Here is a 24949-nt window from a genome sequence, read left to right on the forward strand (position 1 = left end):
GTCCTATAGAGCGAAAAATATGGTATAACACATGGAGCTGAACCTATCAGTCATACATAGCAGGCTTGACAAATCTCCTGGTTTTGCTGCCTGCTGGAGAATAAGGAAACAGAACAGGGTGGAGGAGCCCAACCATCTGGAAGGCCTTTCAAGACATTTGCAGACCACCTGCCTTCAGGTGTTCAAAAGGAATATGCTCTTAGAGTGGAGTGGGGGCTGTGCATGTTAGCCCTACTCCTTCCCTGCCCCCCAACATTGCTGTTTCTGCTGGAGGAAGTTGTTTGTTTTGCTAAGAGCTATGGCCAAAGCTAACATTATTAATTACGTAATTAATTTCAGTGGAAGGGGAACATCAAACACAGTGCAGAAAATAACATAATTATTAATGTAACAATTGTGAAGTTAAAAAAAAAAAGCTACATCAAATATCGGTCATACTCACCTGATCTCAAACGAACATGTGCATTGCAATGATTCCTGCACCTGTTTCCAGCAGAATTCTGTATCACCCAGCTGAGACAGGCTTCGCTTAAACAGCCCTAGTCTGTTGGAAGATTGTAAGTCCATTTGGCTGAACACACCTAAAGGATTCTTCAAGAATAGAGTGTGGGGAACCAGTTTTTTTTAATTGTATTAAATTTGTTTTAATTTGTGGCTGATCTGGTAAAATGTGGGAAATCAATTAAAAATGATTTGGCAAGGGGGGGAAAGGATTCCTGAAGATTTGGAATCCTTTCTTATGAGCTCCCACACCAGTACAGTGGTACCTCAGGTTACATACGCTTCAGGTTACATACACTCCAGGTTACAGACTCCGCTAACCCAGAAATAATGCTTCAGGTTAAAAACTTTGCTTCAGGATGAGAACAGAAATCGTGCTCCGGCAGCGTGGCAGCAGCAGGAGGCCCCATTAGCTAAAGTGGTGCTTCAAGTTAAGAACAGTTTCAGGTTAAGAACGGACCTCCAGAACGAATTAAGTACTTAACCCGAGGTACCACTGTAGTGGATTTATAAGGGGTTGTTTTTACTTACCAGTGAAATGCAGAAGTGGTACAGGATGACATTTTGATAAAGACAACACGTGGACAATGCAACAGCAACAACCCCTCTGATCATGAACTCCACCGATTCTGTAACAGACTCCTAACTATTTATCTACACAATTTATTAAATCCTTTGGCTTATTTACACTAATTCACCGAATGCTTTTGGCAATACAGCAATTTTCATTTCAACCAACAGATGGCGCTGAATCCATGCGTAAACGCAGATATTCCCCTTTAACTGTTTTAGTTGCCATGCCTTTGTAATGGGCTTTTTAAAGGCAATTAACTCACTGGAACCCAGTTCCGGCGACTTTCAGGTAGGTGCCATTTCTGTTCCAAGAGAACGGGGAGGCGTTCATGGTGAGTTCCAGCACCTCTTTTTCTAGAGAAACAGAAAATGGCTATTTATATTTAAAAAAGAAAAAGAAAAAAGAAACAGGCTTAAGAATATGTGAGTGCAATGCAACACAGATTTTTTTAAGCTGCTTGGTTTGCCACAGTCTCTATATCTAATGGTTTATACAGATAATGAAACAGGTTCTGTTGCTTCAGAGCACAGGGTACAATCTTCATGTTGATATGTTTTCTTTTATTGTTTCCAGCGTACACTAAGCCTCAGGTGCCAAACCACCAGTACCTTGAGCCTGAGAGGGCCAAAGACTTTAGCAAATCCACTCCTCTCCTGCTGTCTGAGGTAGGACTATGTTGGTCTGCCTGTATCATGTTTACTAAGTCCTTTTGCTGCTCAGGCTACAACTGCACCAAATATTTACAGGACTTTTATACCACTTTAACAGTCACATCTTCCCTGCAAAGAATCCTGGGAGCTGTAGCTTGTTTAAGGGTGCTGAGAGTTGTTAGGAAACCCTTATTTCCCCTCACAGGACAGTAGTTCTCAGAACTCCCTGGGTAGTGGGGTAGGAAAGTTGGAAATAATTCACATGCAACCAATGAGTCCCTCCTAGCCGGAGGCTTAGTTTGGTCAGAATCAAGCATGCACTTCCAGAGTTAAGGATAAGTATGTTACATCTGGTAAATGACCCACCATAGCCACTAGAGGGCTAAGGAAAGATTGAAAGAACCACTTTCAAGGGAATGGACTTGAAAATGAAGTAGGAACTGTTTAAAGTTCTACCCGAGATAAACTTAATTCACATTTAGTGCGCCTGGCAATTATGGCAACTGCTTTCTGATGTTTTTGAACTAAAACAGTTAAACTTAATTAAACCAAACAACTTTATTCCAAGCCCTGTCTATTTTAATAAGAAAAATCAGATGGATATCCCCCTTCCCACAAAAAGCATTCTGATGCACTAATAAAAATCGGGAAGTCAAGAACCATAGTCATTCAACAATCATCTTCTGCTTGCACCAATCACATCCCTCCATCCTTTCAATTCCCATTGCAGCAAAACACTCAAACATTCTATGACCAATAATTAATATCCACCTTGGCTTGATTTGCAGACGGAATCAGACACAGCTTCAGAAATCAGCTTCCAGTTCAGCAGGCACAAGAAGACACCCAGCGTGGGGAGCCACTCCTCTGATATGGCCTCTGTCTCCTCGGTAAGCAGAGGCAGATTTAGAGGAGCGTGATTGATTTGGCTGCACTGGGCGTGAAACCTCAGGGATGCCGCAATGTTGCAACTATTACTTAGAATTGAATGGGGGGGGTGCTAATTCTGACATCACACAGGGTGCCGCTGAAATTTGAGACCCCAAGGACCAAGATCTGGACCAAGATCATCTAATGAAATTCACAGCTGAGAGAGGATTTGAACCCTGGTGTCCCAGGTCCAAGTCTGATACTCTAACCACTATACCACACTGTATCTCATTGTTGGAGGGGGTAAACTACATTTCCCAGGATTCTTTGGGGGAATCCATGTGTTTTAAAAGTATGTTGTGTACACAGACCAAGTTGGGTAATTTCTCCACATTTTAAAGCAATCCTGAACCTATAGACCTTCTAACAATGAATGAATGTCTCTCTTGCACCTTGGACAGGTGAGTGGCAGTGTCCTGAGTGTGTACAGTGGTGATTTTGGGAGTGTCGATGCCCAGGGACACGTTCAGTTTGCCCTGGATTATGATGAGAAGAACCGGGAATTTCAAATTTTCGTTTGTCAGTGCAAGGACCTGGCCATTGTGGATGAAAAAAAAGGAAGGACAGACCCGTAAGTGGTGCTAAAATTCTAAACTCTGGAATTGGGGTGGGGAGGGAAATAGCACTATCACTGCCAATTAATTGTTTTTTAGGACTGGATTGGACAGTATCTCTCCCTGGTCAGTCTCATACATATGGAAGGGGACCAGAGCATAGCTGCTGACCTTGATTCTGTTACATGCCTGTCTCTGGCATCCTTGGACATCTGCTCAGGACCATAAGATCCAAATGTTGCCTGTACAAGTAATATCTAGTACATGTAGGAACAGCCTGCATGGTCAGTTACCAGAGATTATCTGGGAAATTTGCCATGTGCATTGAATTTTCCACATGTAGGTGGAAAATTGCAGCCACAAATGGACATCCCAGGAGGGAAGTACCACTCAGAGTCTGCCAGCTTAGAAATTGTAGTCCAACACAACATCTGAGGATGTGGACTGAATAATACTTTGCATTTTGCTTTTCTCCATGGCTGGTGGGCTGGGCTGATGAGAGCTAGCACCCAAACCAGCCTTTAGCTGACTGAATAGTCCAGCAAACTTTGCACAACTTTGCAAATGAAACATCCTTCATTTTGAGAGGAAGAATGCAAATGTTCCTTGTAAAAGAACACTCTACTTCATTGTCCTACCCCAGTATATATCTCTTTTGCCACCTCTCTCCCAGGCATACAAAAGCCTTTTGATGTCTGTTGAGTTCTGGCATGAACTGGTGTCTCCAGCCTGCTTACCTGCAGATATATCCTTTTTCTGCCTGCCTCCTACCAGTCACAATCTCTGCCCAGCAGGTCACAGGCAACAGGAAGTCATGGAGGACCTCAGATGGGAGATGCGTCAGGATCTTTATCCACCATGAAGTTCTAATAATAATAATAATTTTTATTTATACCCCGCCCTCCCCAGCCAAGACTGGGCTCAGGGCAGCTAACAACCAATAAAAAACAAGATGACTGAAATGCAACTTTAAAAGCAAGATTAAAATACAACATTAAAACATTAAAATGCAGCCTCATCACAAGAGGAGAAAGAAAAAAGAAAAAGGGGGAAGGAATCAAATTGACTCCAAGCCAAAGGCCAGGCGGAACAACTCTGCCTTACAGGCCCTGCGGAAAGAAATCAGATCCTGCAGGGCCCTGGTCTCATGCGACAGAGCGTTCCACCAGGCTGGAGCCAGTGTTGAAAAGGCCTTGGCTCTGATTGAGGCTAATCTAACTTCCTTAGGCCCCAGGACCTCTAGGGTGTTGCCCTAGAGGTCCTCTGTGGGGCATACCGGGAGAGGCGGTCCCGTAGGTACGAGGGTCCTAGGCCGTGAAGGGCTTTAAAGGTCAAATCCAGCACCTTAAATCTGACCCTGTACTCCACCGGGAGCCAGTGCAGCTGGAAAAGCACTGGGTGAATATGCTCCCATGGCAGAGACCCCGTGAGGAGCCTCACTGCAGCATTCTGCACCAGCTGGAGTTTCTGGGATCTTTATCCACCATGAAGTTCTCTCTTCCAAACTGTACTGCAGGGCATTATTGCAGATAAACTCCCTAACCCCCAAATGAACAAAAAGGAAAATATGCATTCTCCTTTAATACAGAACTGTCCATATAAAAGCATAGCCCATACAGACTGTCAATTTCAGCCAAGTCCCAGTCCAGTTAAACATGAAAGTAAATATCACAAGAGCATTCTTATAATATGAGCACTCCTAGATCAGGCAAAGGTCCGTCTAGTCCAGCACTCTGTTCTCACAGTAGCCAAACAGATGCCTTTGGGGAACCTGCAAGCGGGACCTGATTGCAACAGTACTGACTCCACCTGCAACTTCCAGAAGCTGGTATTCAGAGGCATACTGCCTCTAACAGTGAGCATAGCTGTCATGGATAGTAGTCATTCACAGCCTTCTCCTCCATGAATTTATTTATTTACTTCGTTTATTTTAATTTCATAAAGTTTATATTCTTGATTGCGAAGAAGCCCTCAAAGCAAGTGGCTTACAAAAAGTACTAAAACAATTGTTAGCAGTAGCAACAGTTTAAAACAACCATTTGCAACATTAAAAAAAAAAGCCAAAAACATATTAAAGCACAAGTCAACATCTTGCCTAAGCAAAACTGTTTATCACAGTTTTATCACACCATAATGAAGGTGCCTGCCTGATGTCAAATAGACAGGGAGTTCCAAAGTCTGGATGCCTCCACACTAAAAAGTACCAATTTCTTAGAAATGTGCATTGAGCATTATTACCGTATTTTTCGCTCTACAAGACGCACCAGACCACAAGACACACCAGACCACAAGACGCACCTGGTTTTTGGAGGAGGAAAACAAGAAAAAAAATATTCTGAATCTCAGAAGCTAGAACAGCAAGAGGGATTGCTGCACAGTGAAAGCAGCAATCCCTCTTGCTGTTCTGGCTTCTGGGATAGCTGCGCAGCCTGCATTCGCTCCATAAGACACACATACATTTCCCCTTACTTTTTAGGAGGGAAAAAGTGAGTCTTATAGAGCTAAAAATACGGTATGTGGCACCTGTTATACTGCCAGTTCTGCAGATCCAAGTGGTTGAATGGGTATATATGGGGTCTTATCTTCTTTTTAAGGCCATTTAAGTTGGTGACCAACCCTACATTTGTCCCTGGCTCCACCAGATGAATTATAACTCAGCACAGACACCATGTTGACAACCCAGCTGTTGCTGACTGTCAGGCGTCCCCTGTTTGTATGCAAGATCCTAACTGTGTTGAATGTTAACTCGGTGGCTGCCTCTTCGCAGGTACGTCAAAACCTACCTGCTTCCAGACAAAGCACGGATGGGCAAGAGGAAGTCGTCTGTGAGGAGAAGAACTGTTAACCCCGTTTTCAATGAGGTGTTGCAGGTAAGGAATAAATACCTAGGAAGGTTAGGATTTGTGGCAAGGGAGGAGGTGGAATCGAGGATATAATTCTGAATCCAATCTCAGGCTCCCATCACACTAGAGCTCAGGACCACTACTGAGAATATCCTGTAGAGGGCATGGCTGGCTGCTGGTTGGGACCATGAACATGAATTAAGAAGTGATGATACACTGCAGTATTTAGTTTCAGGCCCCATTTGTTGTTTTATAAAACAAATGTGTAGAAGTGCGAACTACATGGGGCTACATAAACAAAGTGTGCTCCTCTTTTAATTTATTGTGAGCAAAGGCTGTGTTTTGCTTCAGTTGAATGGGATAACAATGATCCCTATATACCAGGGGTCAGCAAACTTTTTCACTGTCCCTCAGACCTTGTGGGGGGCTGGACTATATTTTGAAAAAAAATAATGAACCAATTCTTACACCCCACAAATAACCCAAAGATTCATTTTAAATAAAAGGACACATTCTACTCATATAAAAACACCAGGCAGGTACCACAAATAACCCAGAGATGCATTTTAAATAAAAGGACACATTCTACTCATGTAAAAACGTGCTGATTCCTGGACCGTCCGCGGGCCGGATTTAGAAGGCGATTGGGCCAGATCTGGCCCCCGGGCCTTAGTTTGCCTACCCATGATATATACATATGCATCCTGTTCTACTGTGAACTGTCTGGTGGTCTCCTATCCAAGCGATTAGCCAGCTCAGTGCTGCTTAATTCCATCAATACTATGCCCCCGCCCCCAGAACCCTCCCCTCAGCACTATGAGATGGTAACCATTAAGAGAACAAGTAAAAACAATGTGTGCAAAGTGATAAAAGTCGCTTCTCCTTTCTCCTCAGTACAAAATAGAGAAAATGGTCCTGCTGATTCAAAAACTAAACCTCTCCATTTGGCACAATGACCCTTTGGGACGCAATAGTTTCCTGGGCGAGGTGGAAATAGACCTTGCCAGCTGGGACTGGCAGAACAATAAACTGAACTGGTATATGCTCAAGCCACGGGTAAGTATGGTTCAGCAGGGATCCTGCTAAATATAGGTTCTTATATAGGGTGAAGGGCTTAATCATACATTCACATTTTTCTTTTAAGAAAACTTCAGTCATTCACGCACGCACGCACGCGCACACACACACACACACACACATTTCTGGAACAGAGCCAGTGTGCTATAGTGGTTAGCATGGAAGGGCTAGGACCTGTATGACCAGGGTTGTAATTCCCACTTGGCCATGAAGCTCACTGGGTGACCTTGGGCCTGCCACTGCCTCTCGGCCTAACCCACCTCAAAGAGTTGCTGTGAGGATTAAATAAAAAGGGGGAGATCCATGTTCAGTACGTCTCTGAGTTCCTTAGAGAACAAGGTGGGGTATAAAAGGGGTGGGGTGTTGCCTAGCAACCAGTCAGAATGGCATGATCCTTGCTGAGGTAACTCATGCTCTGATTGGCTATGTAGCTCTGAGGGAGTTTTCCTCAGTATGTATTGTGGATTTTCTTAAGGCCAGTTCTAAGAAAGGCAAACACCCCCCATTCATTTCTCCTCAAACTATATACTCTTGTCCAGCTTACCTTAGATCAACAAGGAGAATTTCAACATAATTTTAAGCAAATATCTCCTTTAGTGCAGCATTTCTACTTGCCTACTGTCCTTTCCTCCCCTCATGCGCTATTCTGCTGGCTTTACTGATCCTCCTGAGCCAATTTGGGGACAACCCAAAGCCCTGTTGTGCTAGCAGAAGTTCTTGTGCAGGCTTCCAATGGTGGGAACAGTTAGTCAAACCTGACCCTGTTTTCATTCTCTCTCTGGACTTTGTCTATGTTCTTCAAGTGCTAGCATCGTTCCCCTACACACACACACACACACACACACACACACACACACACATACACACCCTGCCTTTCTGCTTCCACTCCTGATCACAGCCTGCCAGGGCTGCATTTCATTTAAAAACTATTCTCAACTGCCATGGAAAAGAGATCAGCATTGCCCCTCGCATCTAGTTTTGCCCAGAGGCAATTTTGCTGATTTTGATGGAGAGAAATTTGATTGAATTTTCAGCATAGGTTTTCAGAATTTGTTTGGATCTGATCACCAGCTGATTTGAAATCTCTCGCTGTGGTTTTCTGCACACCATGCTTCTCACAGTCCTTTCTCTTTCAGATCCTCCCAGCCATCAATCATGTCGACCATCGGGGTGTGATGAACCTGTCCATCAAGTATATCCCACCAAGCAGTCTAGGTAAAAACACAACAGTGAAGATTTCAGAAAGCGTCTCCATGTTACTACAGGGTTGGGTACCATGCACCACCCATTCTCATTATTATATATTATTGTTGGGAATCAGAATGGATTCCCCGCCCCCGCAAGCCACACTACATAAATCAGGGCTTCCCAAACTGTGTTCCATGGACCACCAGTGGTCCTTCAGCTTCATTCAGGTGTTTCACAGCATGCCAAATAGTCATTTTGATTTTTTTATCTGCTTTTATTTCTTACATACTTTATTTTATCATACTGCAATTTGAATTCTTTGGAACGCAAGTTGTACTAAAATGTCACCCTGGGACAGTGTGTGGAGGGAGAAAAGCTGATGACTGAAATTGAATCCCTAAGGATCTCAAAAGAGAGAAGAGAATTTTAGAATTCTCCCGGCAACCCAACAGCACTAAATATTGGACAATTAGGAAGAATAGTTGGACCACCTGAGAACAGAATCATAAAGACCTATGGGGCCCTTTCATGCTGAGGTCTATGTTGTTCTCCCCTCTTAATTTTCATAACAGGCCTGTAAGGTAGGTTAGGCTGAGAGGGAATGGCTGGCTCATGATCACCAGCAAAGCAATCCTATGCATGTGAAGTCAGAAGTAAGCTTCATGGTATGGAATGGGCTACTTTGCAAGTTTGTCATAGCAAACTTCTTTTCTCTTCAGCACATGGGGGGAAAGAGGTGTGGCTCAATGGGATGAGGGCCATAGCTCAGTGGTTTGCATGGAAAAGGTCTCAGATTCAGCCAATTTCATCTCAAGATAAGGCTACAGAAGACCGCAAAGCCGCTGTTGGTCAGAGTAGACAGTACTGGGATAGATGAACCAATGTTCTAACTCAGTCTAAGTCAGCTTCCTATGCAGGGCCAGCTCTACCATTAGGCAGTGAAAGAACCCCCTCAGATGGCATGTTCTGGTGGTTAGCAGCAGCCTCCTAGCTGTACACAACTGTCTCTGCGAGGTAGAGTTGGCTGGGAGACAGCGACTGAGCCCAGGTCACCCAACGAGCTTCATGGTTGAGTGGGGGTTTGATATATCCTTGTCCCTAGTTATAGGAACATAAAGAGCTGTCAGACCATTGGTCTCTCTAGCCCAGTGTTTCCCAACCTTGTGCCTCCAGCTGTTTTTGGACTACAATTCCCATCATCCCTTGCCACTGGTCTTGCTAGTCAGGGATGATGGGAGTTGTAGTTCAAAAACAGCTGGAGGCACAAGGTTGGGAAACACTGCTCTAGCCCACTGTTGTCCACAGTGACTGGCAGTGGCTCTCCAGGATTTAAGGATGTGGTCTTCTCTCACCACTGTACTTGGAGCTGCTGGGGATTGAACCTGGGACCTTCTGCATGCAAAACAGATGCTCTGCCACTGAGCTACAGTATTCCCTATACTTAATGGCACCTTTCCTAGGCCCTGTCCACCATCAAGTCCAATGTTCTGGCCGCTCCACCACATTTCACTTTCTGTTTAGACTTGTTTTTATTATAACTACGAATTGGTGGCACTTGCAAACTTAAAAGTTTAAGGATTTCTATGCCTACTTCATGGCAGGTCCATTAACTCCTCCAACTGGAGAGGTCCATATCTGGGTGAAAGACGCTAAAGACCTCCCACAGTTACGTCCTTCTGGAGTGGATTCCTTTGTGAAATGGTATGTATGTCATTTGCTGTGCCTGTGCGCGCACACACACACAGAGAGACGTATTTGCAGTTAACATAAATTCCTTTTCTGACCAGGGACATCTATAATCCCAGTGCAGAATTAGTCATGTTAGGAAGATGCAACCCCTTAAGTAATATTTAAATGCTGGACTGAGACAGAGCCAGTGCTGATTGGTTCTCGTTGGGCAGAAGGCAGGAAGACGTACTGTAGGTGTCAGCAGAGCTAAATACAGGCAGGGTCAACTAATTCAAGTTTTGTCCCCATCCTCATGCCTGCTGAGTTCTTCAAGGGCAACCGGGAGATTAAAGAGGGGGAACCTGGCAGGCAGTGCCACCCCCTGGACTGTTTTGCATGCAAGAAGCAGGTGGGAGCCAGCCAAGCTTAGAATGAGGTTGAAGGGGGCACCAATGGGCCAGCCTCCATTGGATAGAGCTGAGACTAAGGAGGCCCATGGTTTGAAGCTCCCCTCCACTGTGGACTCGCTTGATGGCTTTAGGTAACCCCCCTCTCTCAGCCTAAGTAGTTTCCTTCCCCCTATTATATTATGGGGGATATTAATACCAACTTCCCTTACAACGTTGTGTTGCGAGGATTACAGGAAGATTAGGGACTGGAATCCGGTGGCCCTCAGCCTAATCTCATGTGGCCACTAATTCCACTCAGGTGAAGGGAAGCCCAGAGAGGGAAAAGGAGGGGAGCCAAAATGGATGGAGTGATGGAATGAACAGAGGGGGGAAGCCCTCTGCAAGCAATTGGTCCAGGTCATGGACTAAAGCAAACGGTCCATCCCATAGCAGCCTACTGGGTGGCAAGGGACAGGGAGAGGTAAAGCGAAGCCAGAGAGTTGGGCTAGAGTGCTGGGGCACAGGCATCACTCTCTTTGGGCTCTAGCTTTACCCACCACTGTCATGTGGGCCCTGAGGAAATGCAGTCCTTCTCACAGTACCCTCCTCCTGAAGTTCATTCCATAGCTCAGTTGGTACAGCATGAGACTCTAAATCTCAGGCTCACGAGTTCAAGCCCCACGTTGGGCAGCAAGATTGCTGCATTGCGGGGTGTTGGACTTAGACCTCAGGGTCCCTTCAAGCTCTACAATTCAATTTTTTTTATTGATTTTCACAAAATTAAAAACACACTAACAAATAAACAAACAGACATAAATCATAACCTTATTAAAACTAATCTTCTTAACATTGTTAAGTGACTTCCTCGTATTCCCCCTAGTTGAATTTCAGTGCATATCATTTTAACGGTTTTCCAAATCAAAGTTCTTTATAATTTTAACTTAATCACTTAACATCACTCTTTCTTCCCAATTCAGCATTAAACATAGTAATTATCAAGCTGTACAATTCTATGGACTATGCAGGCGATATACTTTGAACTATCGAAATAACTATTCCAGTGTTAAGTAGTACGCAGCATCATCATCACATGGGGTGTTCAGAATGACAGCAGCATCCTCCTTGCTGCAGTTTCACTGCCCCTTGCCAAGGCAGGGCAAGTTTGGGGGAGCTCCAGGTTGGTGGCATTGGTGCCCTTCAGGTCCTCCTGACGTCACTGCCCCCATCTTATCCCGCCCCACCCTGGTCACAGCAAATGCAGCTATACCACTAGGAGGGTCATCCTGCTTCTGCTACTCTGCCCCCTTACCCTCAGGTTCCACTGCTGGTGTAATTACTATTATTGTTATTATTTGTTTGCAGGAAAGGGGGGTGGTATTTGAAGGAACATGTAAATAAATAACTGTTGGCATATATGACATGAAACACTGCTTCTTTTTAAGCTACATCCTTCCAGACACCAGTAAGAAGAGTTATCAGAAAACCAGAATTATCAAGAGAGATTCAAACCCTGTCTTCAATCACACCATTGTGTATGATGGATTTCACACAGAAGATCTGAAGGATGCATGTGTGGAGCTGACCGTCTGGGATCATGAAAAGCTGACCGATCACTTCCTTGGTGGCATCCGACTGGGAGTGGGGACGGGTAAGTGGGTCACCTGCTCTCATCCTTTGATTTTCATTTATGGGAACATGGAACAGTCTGTCTTCAAGTAATTACTATGACTACAAAGAGCTGGCATCAGAATGTTAACCCTGGACTGTATGTAAATAAGAAAGAAAATGTGTGTGTGCTGGGAAGGCTTTTCTTCAAAAAGAGGGCTTGGCTGAAAAGTAGGTTTTGTTTTGTTTTTCCAAATTTTTTATTAATTTTCCACATTTTTAAACAAACAAACCAACACACATCGTAACTGAACTTGGTCCAATGTTAATATCATAGTTAAATGACTTCCTCAAATTCCCTTGACTGAATTTCATTGTATATCATTGTAACAGTTTTCCAAAATAGTATCTCATAAAATTTACTTAATCCTCTTAACATCTTTAATTTTCATCTTAACTTTAAACATAATGTTTTATAATTTCACATATTTATATCCTTAGTCTATCTGTTATTTTGCAAGTATTTCTAATTAATTTATCTTAGCATATTTGAATAAATAGTCTTTAAATTTCTTCCATTCTTCCTGGTATTCCTCCTTCTAGTCACAGATTCTTTCGGTCAGGTCGGCTAGCTCCGAAAAGTCCATCATCTTCATCTGCCATTCCTCCACTGTTGGTATTTCTTGTGTTTTCCAATTCTTAGCTAATAAAATTTGAGCTGCAGTTGTGGCATACAAAAACAATCTAACATCTTTCTTGGACAATTCCAAACCTGTTATTCCAAGAAGAAAGGCCTCTGGTTTCTTAACAAATGTGTATTTCAACAATTTTTTTCAGCTCATTATAAATATTCTCCCAGAAGTCTTTCACCTTGGGACAGGTCCATCACATATGGTAAAAGGTACCCTCCTTGTCTTTACATTTCCAGCATAGATTATCACTGTTGTGATAAATCTTTGCTAGCTTTACAGGGGTCAAGTACCATCTATACATCATTTTCATTATATTTTCCTTTAACATTGTACATGCAGTGAACTTGATCCCCTTTCCTCCACAACCTTTCCTAATCTTCAAACATTATGTTATGTCCCACATCTCTTGCCCAATCTATCATCACGGATTTAACTTGTTCATCCTTTGTATGCCACTCCAACAGTAAATTATACATTTTAGACAAAATTTTAACTTTAACATCCAACAACTCCGTTTCCAATTTAGTTTTTTCCAAAGCAAAACCATTTTTCTTATCTATTTTGTACAATTCATTAATCTGGTGGTAATGTAACCAATTTATTTTATCTTTAATTTGACCAAATGGTTTTAATTTAAATCCTTCATTATCTTTGTTGTGTATTGAGTCAAAGGATTTTATATCTGTATTATTATTGTCTGTATTTGCATTAGGGTAAAGTGACTGCCTTTTGGTTCTAGAGGGTACAGCTACTATTGGTTCATTTAAGCTGCTGTATTTGGATCCTCTGTCTTATTGGTTGCCTCCAAAAGGCAGGACTGTGATTGCCTGATATTGTTCCCTCCAAAATGTATCCCTTCTAGCTAGTTCCCTGTCCCTATAAATGTAGCTCTCCCCTCCTCAAGTCTCAGTCTTGTTTGCTTTAATAAAGAAGTGTTACTAGAGAACTGTCTCCAGCATATGATGTCAAGAGAGCTGAAATCACAAACCCCACGTCACAACAATCTTCTAGTAACAAATCTGAATATCTCAACCACTTGGTTTCCATGTTTGACTTTTTCTGAGCCTTTGCCTCCATTGGCGAAAGCAATCTGGGTGTTTTCGTTTCTAAAAGATCTTTGTATTTAATCCAAACATTATATAGAGATTTCCTAATTACATAATTTTTAAAAGCATTATGGCCTTTACTTTATCATACAATAAATATGCATGCCATCCAAACACATTGTCAAATCCCTCCAAATGTAATACATCAGTATCTTCTAGTTGTATTCATTCATTAATCCAGCAAAACGCTGCTGCTTCAAAATAGATCTTCAAATCTGGCAGTGAAAATCCCCCTCTTTCTTTGGAATCTGTTAGTAATTTATATTTAATTCTGGGGTTTTCCCCCTGCCAGATAAATCTAGATAAAGCTTTCTGCCATTCTTAAAACATTTCACATTGTCAATAATTGGGAGGGCTTCAAACAAAAACAACATCTTTGGCAATACATTCATCTTAACTACAGATAACCTGCCCATTAATGACAATTTCAAATTCGACCAAATCTCCAACTCTCTCTTAATTTCATTCCATAATTTCTCATAATTATCTTTATATAAATTCAAAATTTTCACCAACAAATTAACCCCCAGATATTTACCGGTAACTTTTTTCACAAAGACAAGGCCCGTCTTTTCTTGTAATAACTTCCTTTCCTCATTGTCCAGATTTTTCTCTAAGACTTTGGTTTTGCTCTTATTTAACTTAAATCCTGCTACCTGCCCAAACTCCTGTATCATCTCCAGTGCTTTTACTGCACTGGAATCTGGTTCTTGAAGTGTCAATACCAAATCAGCAAAGGTTTTTAATTTGTATTGTTTGGATCCTACTACTATACCTTTGATATTTTTTCTTCTTTTCTTAAATAAGAAAGAAAATGTGTGTGTGCTGGGAAGGCTTTTCTTCAAAGGGAGGGCTTAGCTGAAAAGTAGGGGTTTTTTGTAAGATTCAGTTGACTTCCAGATTTTGGCGGTTGTGGGGGGGACTTAATTTGAAAGCTAGTGGTTGCAGTCGGTTGCTTTTGTTCTATTTTTTACTTATTTGATTGTCCCTGGAAAGGGTAAGTCTCAGGTAAATTGGAGTCTGGCATCCCATCCGGAAGCTCTCTCTCCATCTAAACTTGTAACCTGTTACAGTTTACTTTCCCTTTAAGAAGGTTCAGCAGCTTTTAGCAACCTACATTCCTTTGAAGCAGTGTTTCCCAACCTTGGGCCTCCAGCTGTTTTTGGACTACAATTCCCATCATCCCTAGCTAGCAAGACCAGTGGTCAGGGATGATGGGAATTGTAGTTCAAAAACAGCTGGAGGCCCAAGGTTGGGAAACACTGCTTTGAAGCTCCAAGTCTGCCCTTGGGGTTCAAGAAGAGACCTGGAGAGGCTGTTAACCCTAATGGAAGTCCCAGCCCATTCTCATCACCAATAACTTAATTTTCAAATAATACTGTTAAAGAAAATAAAATTACTTATTGGTGGCCATCACTGCCTCCAGTTCCATAGTTTGACTACGTATTACGTGAAGAGCATGTCCTGAATCTTCCAACATTCAGCTCCATTGGTTTTCAATGAGTTTTTGTGTTGAGAGAGAGAGAGGAAGTTTTTCTCTATCTACTTCCTCCATGATGTTCATAATGTAATTGCTCCTTAGGTATATAACAGTCCTGCAGAGAATTCAGGAAACTCAGAAAAGAAACAGTTTAGCATAGGACAGCCCCTTCCTGCAATTATTTCTACAGTGATTCACCACATCTTTCTCTCCCCCACCCCCCAAAAAAGGTATTAGCTACGGGATTCGTGTTAATTGGATGGATTCCACACAAGAGGAGGTGGTCTTTTGGCGGGAAATGATGACGACACCAAATGAATGGATTGAAGGATCAATGCCTTTGCGCTCCTTGGCAGGGAAAAAGAAGTATAAATGAAACTCTGGGAACTCTACGAATCATCTGAGATGAAGTTTTGAGTACAGGTGACAGACAGGGGAGGACTGTTGACTGCCAGTAAGCATAAGGCTATTTAGATCATGTTTGTGACATATTCCAAAGAAGCTAAGTATTGTTTCTTATCCCAAGAGAGATCTGAAAAGATATAATCCTGATATCACATTTCAGCTTAGGTAAAAAGCACGGAAGAACTACTATTTACCTCCACAACATTATGTACTACAAATTAAGTTTTGTTTTGTCTTTAATTAGATTTTGGATATGTACCCAAAAGGCAAGGAAGAAGAGGTGTAAATATTTTATAGGTTTTTGAATTTTCTGTTCTATTACTATTCCCATGATGGTTTTGTTTGTTTGTTTTTCTGGGCAGAGGAAGTTATAATAAAAACTGTGGTGTAGCATTCATCAGCAAGCACAATATCTCTTTTGCTGAATTTATTATATTGTTCTGTCCTGGTTCAAATGGTTTTGTTTATTTTTCATAATTGGAACAGCTTGGGGTTGTATCTGGCATAGGTATCCTGTTACCACAAGGACTTCCACTTTAGCAACAGAACTTCCCTCTCCCTTTGTGCCTTCTCCTCCTAAATACCAACGATGGTTGGAACCTTAAGGAAAGATTTGGGAGCACACAGGGCAGGAGCGGAAGGAGAACTTCCATTGAGCAAGTGGAAGTCCCTTGTGGCATCACAGGAATGACTTCGTTGAATACAATCTGTTGAATACAATCAGTTTTTATAACTTTATGTCGTGATTTTGAAACCTGTTGTGGGAGATTATTGAGGATAGGCAAGTAAGAAATGTCACAAATAAATATAACTTCTCTTTTTCAGTATTGCCACACCCTTTATGTTTCACTTTAAAAATGGGAAATGCTTGATAAGACCAAAAAAAAAAAAAGTAGGTACTGCACTTCTCACTATTTTTGGGGGGTGAGTCCGGTAGCCTGTAACATGTAAACTAAAATATCCTTATGTTTCATGGTGTGCAATGCTTATGAATGTTACCTGTAAGTCATAAACATCTCTTAATGCTGTACCCCTCCTGATATGGGTCTGTGAATATGTGCCTTGAATGTTAATTATATATAATAAACCTGAAGATCATGTTTGTGGTTGCTAGCTGTTGTTTAGCCCCATCAGTGGGCTTCGTGCTTTCTAGCAGTGTTGGGGGGGCGCTTTTTCACCTTGAGGGCTGCATTCCCTTCTGGGCAACCTCCCAAGGGCCACATTGGAGTGGTGGGTGGGGCCTGCTATAGAGGGCAGTCTCCCGAAGTATGCATGTATGATTTGGGGTGGCCCAGAGGTTATTGTGAGATGCAGACCTCCAGGTTGCTATTTGTTACTGTCATTAGGGATCATTGCAGATAGACTCTCCCAGCTATGGGTGGTATATCCATATCTGCCCAATGGCACTTCCTCCTTCATTCACCAAGGGAATGTGCAGAGAGGGGAAAGCATGGGTAGCCTAATCAAATGCTATTCAAGTAACTGCTCCCTCCATTGTGGATGGCAGGGTTTAGAATCAATTTAGACTGAAAGTAGCACATTGAGGAAGAACACAAACAATTTCGGGTTGAGAAAGCTACTTTGTACTGCAAATGAATGAGTGTGTACACACAGCCATAGTACTGAACACCTTCAGCTCATGATTTTTGAATGTGATGGTTACAGCCTTTTCCAAGATGTTCTGGGAACAGAGGGGCTGCTGTTGCATAGTGACATCTGAAAAAGAAAACGCATGTTGCAGTTCAATTGATTTATTGTTTCTGTCTCCCAGGTAACGCAGATGCAAGCACTGTTGCATGCATGGTGTCCTACAGCGCTTGTTGTTGTAGTCTTCTTTTCAGCCAGGAGATTGCTAAAATCTCCAGCTGCTCATTAAAACAATGAATTTTGCATTCTTTTACTCCTCTCAGGTTAAAATGCATCTGTTGCTCTCAGTGTAGGCAAGTACTGCGCTGCAGCAGGCAAAACCCACCTGGAACTGACCCCAGACAGACATCTTATGATTTTTCCTCTTTGAGAATATTTATTAAGGTTTTACAAAGTCATAAATACAAAAATACATAGTAAAACAAAAAAAGGAAAAAACTCTCAAACAAAAATACAAGGTACGAAAAATAGAAAAATAGAAAAAAGAAAGTTAAAACCAATCCATTTTTTATAACTTTAAACTCATTAGCTTGTTTCTTTGACCTCCTCACACCTCCCCTTTTTGTATTCCCATTAATATAATCAAATCAGCAAATCCTTACCCTCTTTCATTTATCTTGACCCTATATCTTAACATATTATAACTCTATGTTTTCACCCATTATCAATTCATTTTTGCATACTCTTTTTAACTTTGTTGCTAATGCCACTTATTTTCAATCCAACATCATTTTAACATTCATTAATTTTACAGTGTTTCTGCAGGTAGTCTTTAAATTTCTTCCAATCTTCTTCCACCAACTCTTCTCCCAGGTCTCGGATTCTGCCAGTCATTTCCGCTAATTCCATATAGTCCATCACCTTCATCTGCCACTCTTCCAGGGTGGGTAGATTTTGTGTCTTCCAATACTTTGCAGTGAGTATTCTTGCTGCCGTTGTTGCATACATAAAGAAAGTTCTATCCTTTTTTAGCACCAATTGGCCGACCATGCCCAGGAGAAAGGCCTCTGGTTTCTTCAAGAAGGTATACTTAAATACCTTTTCCATTTCATTATAAATCATCTCCCAGAAAGCCTTAATCTTTGGGCATGTCCACCAAAGGTGAAAGAATGTACCTTCATTCTCTTTACATTTCCAACATTTGTTCTCGGGCAAATGATATATTTTTGCAAGCTTGACTGGTGTCATGTACCACCTGTAGATCATTTTCATAATATTCTCTCTTAAGGCATTACATGCCGTGAATTTCATACCGGTGGTCCACAACTGTTCCCAGTCAGCAAACATAATATTATGACCAATATCTTGTGCCCATTTAATCATAGCTGATTTAACCGTTTCATCCTGAGTATTCCATTTTAACAGCAAGTTATACATTCTTGAAAGTATCTTAGTTTTGGGGTCTAACAGTTCTGTTCCCAATTTTGATTTTTCCACCTGGAAGCCAATTTTTTTATCCAAATTGTAGGCCTCTCTTATTTGATAATAATGAAGCCATTCTCGCACTTTATCTTTTAATTTCTCAAAACTCTGCAATTTCAATTTGTCTCCTTCTTGTTCCAATATTTCCCAATATTTCGGCCATTTGGCCTCCATATTGAGTCTTTTCAAAGCCTTTGCTTCCATTGGTGACAACCACCTTGGGGTTTTATTTTCCAATAAGTCTATGATTTTTCCTCTTTGGAGTTCATGATATGACTGCAACTTTTAAAATTTTGAGGTCCTTTTTATTTTATTCTATACTATATTTATTTTTCTATTTTGCCCTACTTTAGACCACAGGAAAATGTGTTCTACGTGCTTCTTATTTTGCTTCTTTAATGCTGGTCATTGACTGCAACAATAAAGTTTTGGGACAATACGAAAGACATTTCCCTTCTATGGATGCATATAGAAGTAATGGTAAAACAGGAATTGGGAGAGGGTTTTGCACCATCAAATAAGGTTGCTTCCTTCATCACTCAGAATCATGGCAAGTGAACGTATCAACTGTTCAAATATTATTCTAGGCTAAGATGTCAATGATTCAAAGGGGGTTTGCAGACAGCCTGTTTCTTCAGCATTCACCTTTATCTTTATGCAGGGTAAGATTAGATATTTCTGGTTGTTTAATGAGTATTCATTCTTATTTGTTTACAAATGATACTGCATCAAAGCAATTGCTACCCACACTTCCCAGTGAATTTTCCCATCACTTTCCTTATCACAAAAAAGCCTGAACTTTTAGGGAAGCAGTATTGTTACACAAGATCTCCCAATCAACTACAATTGAATTGATAGCATGTGATTGAATCTTGCCTGAAAGTAGTGATAGACTGGAATTTTCCAAACGCAGGCATTGACAATCCAAAGGCTGATTCACTGCCCTCCTCCTCTCTCTTCCTGTGCCCCCACCCCAACGCTTCTATGTGTTCTCTGCTTTTTAGTTTGTTATTTTAGCAAGTCCATTTATTCATTTCAACATTCATTCATTCCCTAGATTTTTATAATGATTATTCAGGGATAAAGGAGAGAGGGGTTTTTGATGGCACCAATGCTAGCCAATCTGTACTGTACATAGTTTGCTCCTGCTGCAAACTCAAACTTTTTTTTTTTGCCTGAGCTTAAGCTTGAGAAGTGAAATAATTGCTTCTGAGCAAAATGCAGCAAATTAACTTTCAAAGCACCCCTGCCACCCAGTTACTGTATGCTTTCCATGTCTCATAAATTGCACAGAAATCACCATAGAGATCACCATCAATCACACTGAAATGGGAAACTTTGTGTAGCTCATAGCCCAGCATGACTCAAGCTGGTTGTTCTAAGAAACAGCTTTTTCTACTTAAGGTGATTTTGCTTAGCTGTACGGTTACAATTTGTTAACAGAATTAGACCCAAAGTGCCCGGTTCCTTTCCAGCTGGCAGTTCCTCTCTCAAATGATAAATACTTTAATACAACAGGTATGCCTTTGAAACAAGGGTTGTTTATAAAGATGTATGACAAAGAGTTCCAAGAAACTAGGGTTTTAAGCTGTGTGCACATTACCATTTACTCTGACTCTAATGTGCTTCCACCACAGGTGTGTGGAGACAATTGCACATGACGTTAGCAACCATCCACAAGCACCCTTTGGTTTCTTGGCAAATACTGCTGTTAGGTGTGTTTTTTCCACAGACCAGCTGTCAAGTGATTTGAAAGTGTTGACTGTGGTTCAGCTGAGGTGGTGTGCATTTGAGACAGTTGTTGCACATGTGCAAACGACAGCTTCATTAAGGGCTTTTCGCCACAGAGCTTTCCTCGCAGAAACCTGGTCTTAAAAGCTGAAGTGCAACAAATGGCAATTCGGGTTTTCTGCAGATTCAGGGGTAAAGAGCAGGTTTTCACAGAGAAAGCTCCAGAGCAGAGAGAGAGTGCTCAGACACAGAGCTCTAAAATGTGGACCATGTCTGGAAATCGCAGAGGAAAGATAAATGCAGATAAGCCCTGAATAGGAGTTTAGGGGGTTGCAGGCACGGGGGAATCAAACTGGTGATATGCATTGACTGAAGACATCTTCACCTCCTCTCTGGTGTGTACAGCAAAGTATATATGAGACTTGAATCAGGAAGGGGGGTGGGGAAACAACCTCCCTGTGTTTTAAGCCTCTAATGCCCACTTGAGCTGATCATAGCTTTTATTACACCATGTGGTGGTTTTCATAAAATGCCAAGGATCAGCTTTCACAATTGCTTGCTTCTTAATTAAATTTCTGGCACTCAGAGAACAAAGGAAGGCTGGGAGGTGGGGTGGGGTGGGAACTGCAGTTTCTAAGTGATCAGAAAACATGGGAGGATGCATAGTGTTTCAATGCGTGAAATAAATGCAAAGTATTATTTAAATCGGAAAGAACTTATTTGTAATACAATTAGCAAAGTGTTAGGATGCACACACTGAATTCAGACTCCAAAGTTTTGCCTCTATATAAAGGTAAAGGGACCCCTGACCATTGGGTCCAGTCGTGGCCGACTCTGGGGTTGCAGCACTCATCTCGCTTTATTCGCCGAGGGAGCTGGCGTACAGCTTCTGGATCACATGTCCAGCATGACTAAGCCACTTCTGGTGAACCAGAGCAGAGCACGGAAACACCATTTACCTTCCCGCCGGAGCGGTACTTATTTATCTACTTGCACTTTGACATGCTTTCAAACTGCTAGGTTGGCAGGAGCAGGGACCAAGCAACAGGAGCTCACCCCGTGGCGGGGATTCGAACCGCCAACCTTCTGATCGGCAAGTCCTAGGCTCTGTGGGTTACCACAGTGCCACCTGCATCCCTTTGCCTCTATATAAGCCTGTGTAATTTATAAACCTATGTACTCCCATTTTCTTGGGTGCCCCATGAACAGCTGCTGTTCTGACCAAATAAAGTCACCTCAGACATCACAATTGGTGTATATATTGAAGGAATTCACCACCTGCCCACTCCTGACCTCACATGACATCAGGTACGGAGGAGGTGCAAACACAACCACAAAGCTATGATTGGGAGCCTCTGGGCAAGATCCATTGAAGCAGCTCCAGCAGCATCGGGACTTTTGATTGTGCAAGGGAACTTGCCCCCTCTTTCCTCTGCCTGCACAACCCATGCCTTCCTAAATCTGTTCTAGATTTCCCCCCACAGCCCTCAAGAGCAGATCTGGGGACAGCATGGGGGGCAAAAGGAGGAGAGGGAGAGGAAGTTATACTATGCAAGTACGCACAAAGATTATCATTAGTTGGATACCACAGTTTAAAAAAACCTCTGTATAGTCCTTGGCAAGTGAGGCACATAGCAAGCCCTGCTGGGACCTGCTGCATTATAGAGTTCCTGGTCAAAAGCTAAACCCTGCTAAAAGCCAGGCTGACCAATAGGCAGGGCCGGCCTGGGACATTTTGCCACTGAGAGTTAATGGGTGGCCCAATTTCACCCAATGGACTCTAAGGCTCAGTCCTGGCATGGTACTCTAACCTAGGAATAGCCAATATGGTGCCCTTCAGGTGAATACTAGACCACAAATCCCATCATCCCTGACCATGCTGGCTGATGGGAGTTGGAGTGCAGCAACATACCATGTGGGTTACCACTGTGCTAACCACTACACAACATGGAAGGTCTTCTTACTCAGGCAGCTGAGAATGCAGCTATGGGGATAGTACTCCTGGATCTGCATTCATTTTGAAGTATGTAGAACTTTCCAAGGTCATTGTTGGCCTGTAAACACTCATCTCAAATCCTGTTGGCCTGTAATTGTTGGCCTGTAAATATTCAGCTCAAATCATCTCTTACAATGTCTTTTACTGTAGATCTTATCAAGGGGAAGATAATGCATTATTTATTCCTTTATGAGGTGTTGTCCTAGTCAAGCCTTAAAGCCCCTATGAGTATCTTCTTTGAGGGGCTTAAGATATTTGTGACCAACCAGGTGGCAAGATATCTAAATGCTGTAATATCTTTTAGACCTGCTATGACTCCTTAGCTTGTCAACTTTAATATAATGATCAGTTCTATTCAGGCCATGATTTCTGCCTGCTTCATAGTTTGTACTTTGCTTAATGGTTAGTTGAATGTAATCCACATTTGACATACTGACCAACTGATTGATTGATTGAAGTATGCAGAAATGCAATATATCCTAGTTTTTCCCCCATTATGCAAAAATCCTTCTGCCCCAGCCCAGAAGAGGCAACTGCTAAATCTCCCAGTGCCTTAGATAGCAAAATCCATAATGAGATCATGTAATGAGATTTAACTATTGCCGCTTAATCTTTGGATCTCTAATTCATGTAAGAGTGAGCTGCTGAACTCTGTCTTATCAATTCTATAATCATGGTTAAATGCTGACACGTAAATTTACAGGACATGGCACTGAATGAACCTTCCTGGATATAGTTCAGAGGGTACTTTTTACCTTTGTGTAAATGTTTTAAAATGTGTAGCGTTTTAAAATGATAGTTTCTTACGTATAAGTGTTCTCGGGATCATATGTAGAAACAACAACAAGTGGCGTACGATTTAAATAAAGTCAAATTCCTAATAGTTCTTAAGGACTAGGTTCTTGAATTTAAAATGAAATGCTTGTTTGTGTTCCCAAATGGCCACAGAAGATCTAAGCAGCTTTGGGTTTGGGGCGGGTTGGTGTTTACTCTTTCTTCCTTACAGCTTTCATTGGGCCAAACCGCTGTTATAATTACCCTGTAGCATCAGCTGCTGCTTCTTTAAGTGGACAGAAGTATAAATCAACATGTGAACATTATTCCGCCATGGAGATGTGATGATGGGGGAAATTAGCATTTTATTTTATTTTTCATTTCTGCCTGTGACCGTAAAAATGCTGGCAATCCCTAGGGAGTTAAATCCCAGCCTGCATCACCACGAAGACATGCTCACTTTGGGGCATTTGGCAAAAATATGTTGATATTATGGTGTCACAAAAAAGGGGGGAGGGCAGTGCTTAGAATCAAGAACACCCAGGCTTCTCAAAAGGAAGCAAAGGGGTTGAAGGGGCTTAGATCTTGCTTTGCACACAGGTGTCATCTTGGGCATCTACTGTCAGCACAGCCTTCCTGATCTAGATTGGCCAGTAGTATGACTCTGTGTAAGGCAGGTTCCTATGTTTCATTAAATCAAAGGCTGCATTCAGTGCCTACAGATGCACCAGGAGGTAGACGATATATATAATATTGCTTGATTTCAAAAACAAACAAGCAGCGAATCTCCAAGCAGATAAAACATCTCTAAGGAGATAAAAACATCAGAATTAAAATTTAAAAACAGGTATTAAAAAGAGTAAAAGTAAAATCAATTCAATTTTAAAACCAATTTAATTTAATTTAATTAATTAAACCAACACTAATGTTTCAAGCATGAGTCGAAACATGGCTTATAAGGAGCCTTATAGGGAATCTGACCACTGATCCATCTATCTCAGCATTGCTTAATACTGAATAAAGGTTTCCAAACAAAATGGTAACACAGTCCTTTGCCTACAGGATTACAATCTACATTTTTATTTACCAGCCATTTTTAATGGCTATGTTTAATCTGCATTAAAGTTCTAGTCTGCAATCCTATGCCCATTTACAGTACTTGGAATTGAATGGGACCAATTTATTGGGGGTGGGGAGGTACAGAGGCTGTGCTGTTGAGGGCTTATTGCTCGTTTTGCTAATTTGTTGTGGACATTGGTTTTTGTTGTTTTATTTGTATCTGGTATGAATTTTTTTTAGTATTATTCTTACCTATCTCTCAGTGCAACCTGCAGCACAGCCCTCTCAAGTAAATTCAGCCATAAAAGTGGCCGGCAGAATGGTTTGTGTCTTACAGCCCAGCGCCATTGAACTGCATACTATTCTATCTTGAGCGGGCAGTGCGTGGTTTAGTCACTCAATTATTATTAATTCTACACCGGGCACAGTTGCCAGTCTCAACCTCTGCTTTGCTCTCCGTGACTCTTGATTCTCCGGAGCTGATCTGTTAGCAAATTGGGGGGGGGGTATTTTTGTTTTTATAGAGATCTTATTCTTTGTTGGGAGAGGTTGTCTGAGTTTTATTATTTTAAGGGCGCTTCACTTCTAAACAATGTGGTAACGGCAAAACCAACAATATCCTGCAGGCTCCTCTCTTCTGGGCAGTACAGTAAGCTGC

General features: G+C 41.8%; 1 protein-coding gene across 3 annotated transcripts in view; it reads left to right on the top strand.

Moving 5' to 3' along the window:
* LOC309333451 (synaptotagmin-like protein 2) overlaps positions 1-16762 on the top strand; it is a 55797-nt gene extending 39035 nt beyond the window's left edge. For all 3 annotated transcript variants that reach the window (XM_081846962.1, XM_081846963.1, XM_081846964.1), the window contains 9 exons: positions 1649-1740; positions 2514-2615; positions 3057-3226; positions 5977-6079; positions 6947-7108; positions 8266-8344; positions 9919-10018; positions 11817-12022; positions 15488-16762. In XM_081846962.1, the coding sequence (XP_081703088.1) occupies positions 1649-1740; positions 2514-2615; positions 3057-3226; positions 5977-6079; positions 6947-7108; positions 8266-8344; positions 9919-10018; positions 11817-12022; positions 15488-15633 (1160 nt within the window). In that variant the 3' untranslated portion in view covers positions 15634-16762. The remainder of the gene's footprint in view (positions 1-1648; positions 1741-2513; positions 2616-3056; positions 3227-5976; positions 6080-6946; positions 7109-8265; positions 8345-9918; positions 10019-11816; positions 12023-15487) is intronic.
* Positions 16763-24949: the final 8187 nt, after the last annotated feature.

This window comes from Podarcis erhardii (assembly GCF_964252035.2).
Source record: "Podarcis erhardii genome assembly, chromosome: Z".
NCBI lineage: Eukaryota > Metazoa > Chordata > Lepidosauria > Squamata > Lacertidae > Podarcis > Podarcis erhardii.